We start from the raw sequence: 2,996 nt of genomic DNA, 5'->3' as shown, positions 1-2,996 counted from the left end.
ATTCCTGCATTAGTGGTTCAGAAACACTGCTGGGCTGCGGCCCAAGAATCAGTATTTCCCTTCTGGGCTCTCAGGGCATTTGTTCTAAGTAGGAAAACCCCTTACCACAGTGTGTGTGCAGTAACTGTACTATTTCCCGTCTCTCACAGATGGAGACATGTCAGGTTAGAGCCCACCCTTCTTTTATCTGTGACGGCCAGTGCCTAGGAGGAGTGCTTTGCTCATGGTGAGTGACTGGTGAATCTTTATTCAATTGAATTACTGTGAGAAAGAAACCAAATGGAAAACATGTGAGAATATACATATTTTTATATACATACATACACACAAAGCTAAGGTATATATTATCAGTAGAATTATTTTTAATTTCTTCACATTCTTTCATTTATTCTACAAATATTTCCTCCTTGAAGTGGTGAGCAGAGAATAGTTACAGAAAATAAACCAGTTGGTGCAACAGCAGACTCCAGAGTCATGGCTCTGATGTGTAATTGCAGGAGACACCATTTTTTAACTAAAGCGAACCTCTCTTTTCAGTGAGGAGACGAATTTCTGAGAAAGTCACAGAAGGGAGCACCTCACTGGGGAGGCGTTAGCCTGGGGTGACACCAGAGTACACAGTGAGACCACGGGCCACTCAGGGAGCCACAGGTCGGAAGCAAGAGAACCCGTATACACCAAGTGAGGCCGCAGTTCCCTGCCTTGTTTATTTCCACATAGTAGACTTTTAACAAGCTTGCCATTTGTGGCAAATGAGTAGATTTGCTGTTTTAAAATAAGTGCCTCTGGTAGTAATTTCTTGATAAATGAAGTTATCGTGGTTTTCTGGGAAATGTAGTTGGTAAGTTAAAGTGTATTTGCAGAAAGAATGTGGTGGAGTAGTTTAATTTGGGGCTGGGCTATTTTAGAAAAGCCAGGATAGGTGAAAGGCAAGGGAACACAATGATGCTGAGGACGAAGTAACTGCAAGATTTTAAAATTTCAGTTGGGGGAGGAAAGTGCAGGCGGTGGAGTTGATGTTTCACTCCAAACGGAATAAGGGACCTCGTGGGCTTACACACACACACACACACACACACACACACACACTCAGAGACACACTGAGACACACAGACACACTGAGACACACAGACACACACACAGGTGCGCACATACACATACCATGCGGCTGGATGTCTCCTGATCAGAGAATGTGCCCTGGCTGCTAGGCCTTGAATGGGAAGCCTTATGCCCTTCTTTCTAGAAAGCCCCACTGCTGGCTCCCCCGACTCGGGGCTGCTCTCAGAGGGTGCAGCTGCCAGGGGGTGTGGGGAGCCCCGCCCTGTGGTCTAGGAGAGCTTTGGCCCGGACGGGGTGGCACTGAGGATGCCCTGTGGCTATCACTCAGAGGCGCAGAGGAAAAAATCTGAAGAAAGTTGACAGTGGCCTCCCCACGCAGCTGCTCCTCTGCCTCCTCGCAGAGCCCTGGACTGAGCCTGGCTGGTCCCTCGGGCTCACTGCCTCCTGGAGGCCTTTCAGCCTCTGCACCTGTCCCCGCAGCACCCTCTGGAATGTGTCATTGCGGAGGGTGAGGATAAAGGGATTGAGGAAGGGAGTGAGCACGGATGTCACCAAAGCTACAGCCTTGTTGACCTCCACAGAGTGTGCCTTGCCCGGCCTGACGTACAGGAAGACGGTGCTGCTGTAGCCAATGAAGACCAGGGTGAGGTGAGACCCGCACGTAGAGAAAGCCTTCTGGCGGCCGCTGGCCGAGGGGATGCGCAGCACAGTGGACACAATGTAGCCATAGGAGATGAGGGTCACCAGCAAGGAGCTGAGGACAAAGGCCAAGGCCATCACAAAGTCCCAGAATTCCAGCCATCTGGTGTCTGAGCAAGACAGCTGCAGCAGAGGTACATTGTCACAGAAGAAGTGGTTAATGACGTTGCCATGGCAATAATCGAGGTGAGCCCGGGAGAGGACAGTGGGTACCATGGCTAGGAAAGGCGCTGCCCAGGCGGCCCCTGCCAGCCGGACACACACAGCCCTGCTCATCAGCATGCCGTAGCGCAGCGGGTGGCAGATGGCCACAAAGCGGTCAACGGCCATGTCTGACAGGATGAGGAAGGAGGTGGATCCCAGGGAGAAGTAGAAGTAGAACTGGACCAGGCAGCCACTGAAGGAAATGCCTTTGTGGGGGGCCAGCAGGTCTGAGAGCATCCTGGGCACTGTGGTCATGGTCACCAAGATCTCCAGCAGGGAAAAATTGCCCAGGAAGAAGTACATGGGAGTCTGGAGCTGGATGTCAGCTACGACCATGATGATGATGATGGTGTTTCCCACAAAGGCGAGAAGATAAAGCATGAGGAAGGGCCCATACAGCAGCAGCTGCAGCTCGCCGAAAGACGAGAAGCCCAAGAGGACAAATTCGGAAGGGTGGCTCCGATTTGCCATGATCCAGGGGCTGGGTCCTGTACGGAAAGGAAATAAGAGACAGGTGGAGCAGCGGGGAGAGAGAGAGAGAGAGAGAGGGAGAGGGAGAGAGAGAGGTGATGGATAGTACATATACATACATACCCAGAGAAAATCACTGACTCAGAAACAAAGATAGAGACAGAGGAAGAGAACAGGGCAAAAATGGCAAGTCGGTGGTCAGTGAGGAACAGAAAGGCAGAGAGAGAAAGGTAGAGATGACATGGGAACAGGAGAATCGTAGGCAAGAGAGATAGGGAGTTGTAGACGAAAAAGCATGGAAAGCCATCGATAAGGAGAGAAAAACAGAGAGGAGCAGATTAGGGAAGATGATGCAGCAACAGCCATGGGCATTTAGGGAGAAGGCAAGAAGGTAACAAGAGAAACAGAACGAGACCAAATATGTGAGAAGGAAAACCAGAAAAAGTAAAAGATAGGGAGGGGAGGGAACGTGGAAGGAAAGAGAGAGCGTTAGTGTGAGTCACCCGGAAGCCCCCGAGTGTTGGTGCCGGCCGGGGTCTGTGTCATGACCCAGAGGCCATGCA

General features: G+C 50.9%; 1 protein-coding gene across 1 annotated transcript; it reads right to left on the bottom strand.

Annotated features, from left to right (window-relative positions):
* Nucleotides 1–1,383: 1,383 nt before the first annotated feature.
* On the bottom strand, nt 1,384–2,502 carry LOC129063265 (olfactory receptor 6V1). Its single transcript, XM_054564232.1, has one exon. The coding sequence runs from the start codon at nt 2,431–2,433 to the stop codon at nt 1,384–1,386; it is 1,050 nt and encodes a 349-aa protein (XP_054420207.1). The 5' UTR covers nt 2,434–2,502.
* Between the last annotated feature and the right edge of the window lie 494 nt (nt 2,503–2,996).

This window comes from Pteronotus mesoamericanus, unplaced genomic scaffold, assembly GCF_021234165.1.
Source record: "Pteronotus mesoamericanus isolate MK-2021 breed Mesoamerican mustached bat unplaced genomic scaffold, CSHL_Meso_final scaffold_85, whole genome shotgun sequence".
Lineage (NCBI taxonomy): Eukaryota > Metazoa > Chordata > Mammalia > Chiroptera > Mormoopidae > Pteronotus > Pteronotus mesoamericanus.
Note: the sequence above shows the minus strand (reverse complement) of the source record. Positions and strands in the feature narration are given on the sequence as shown.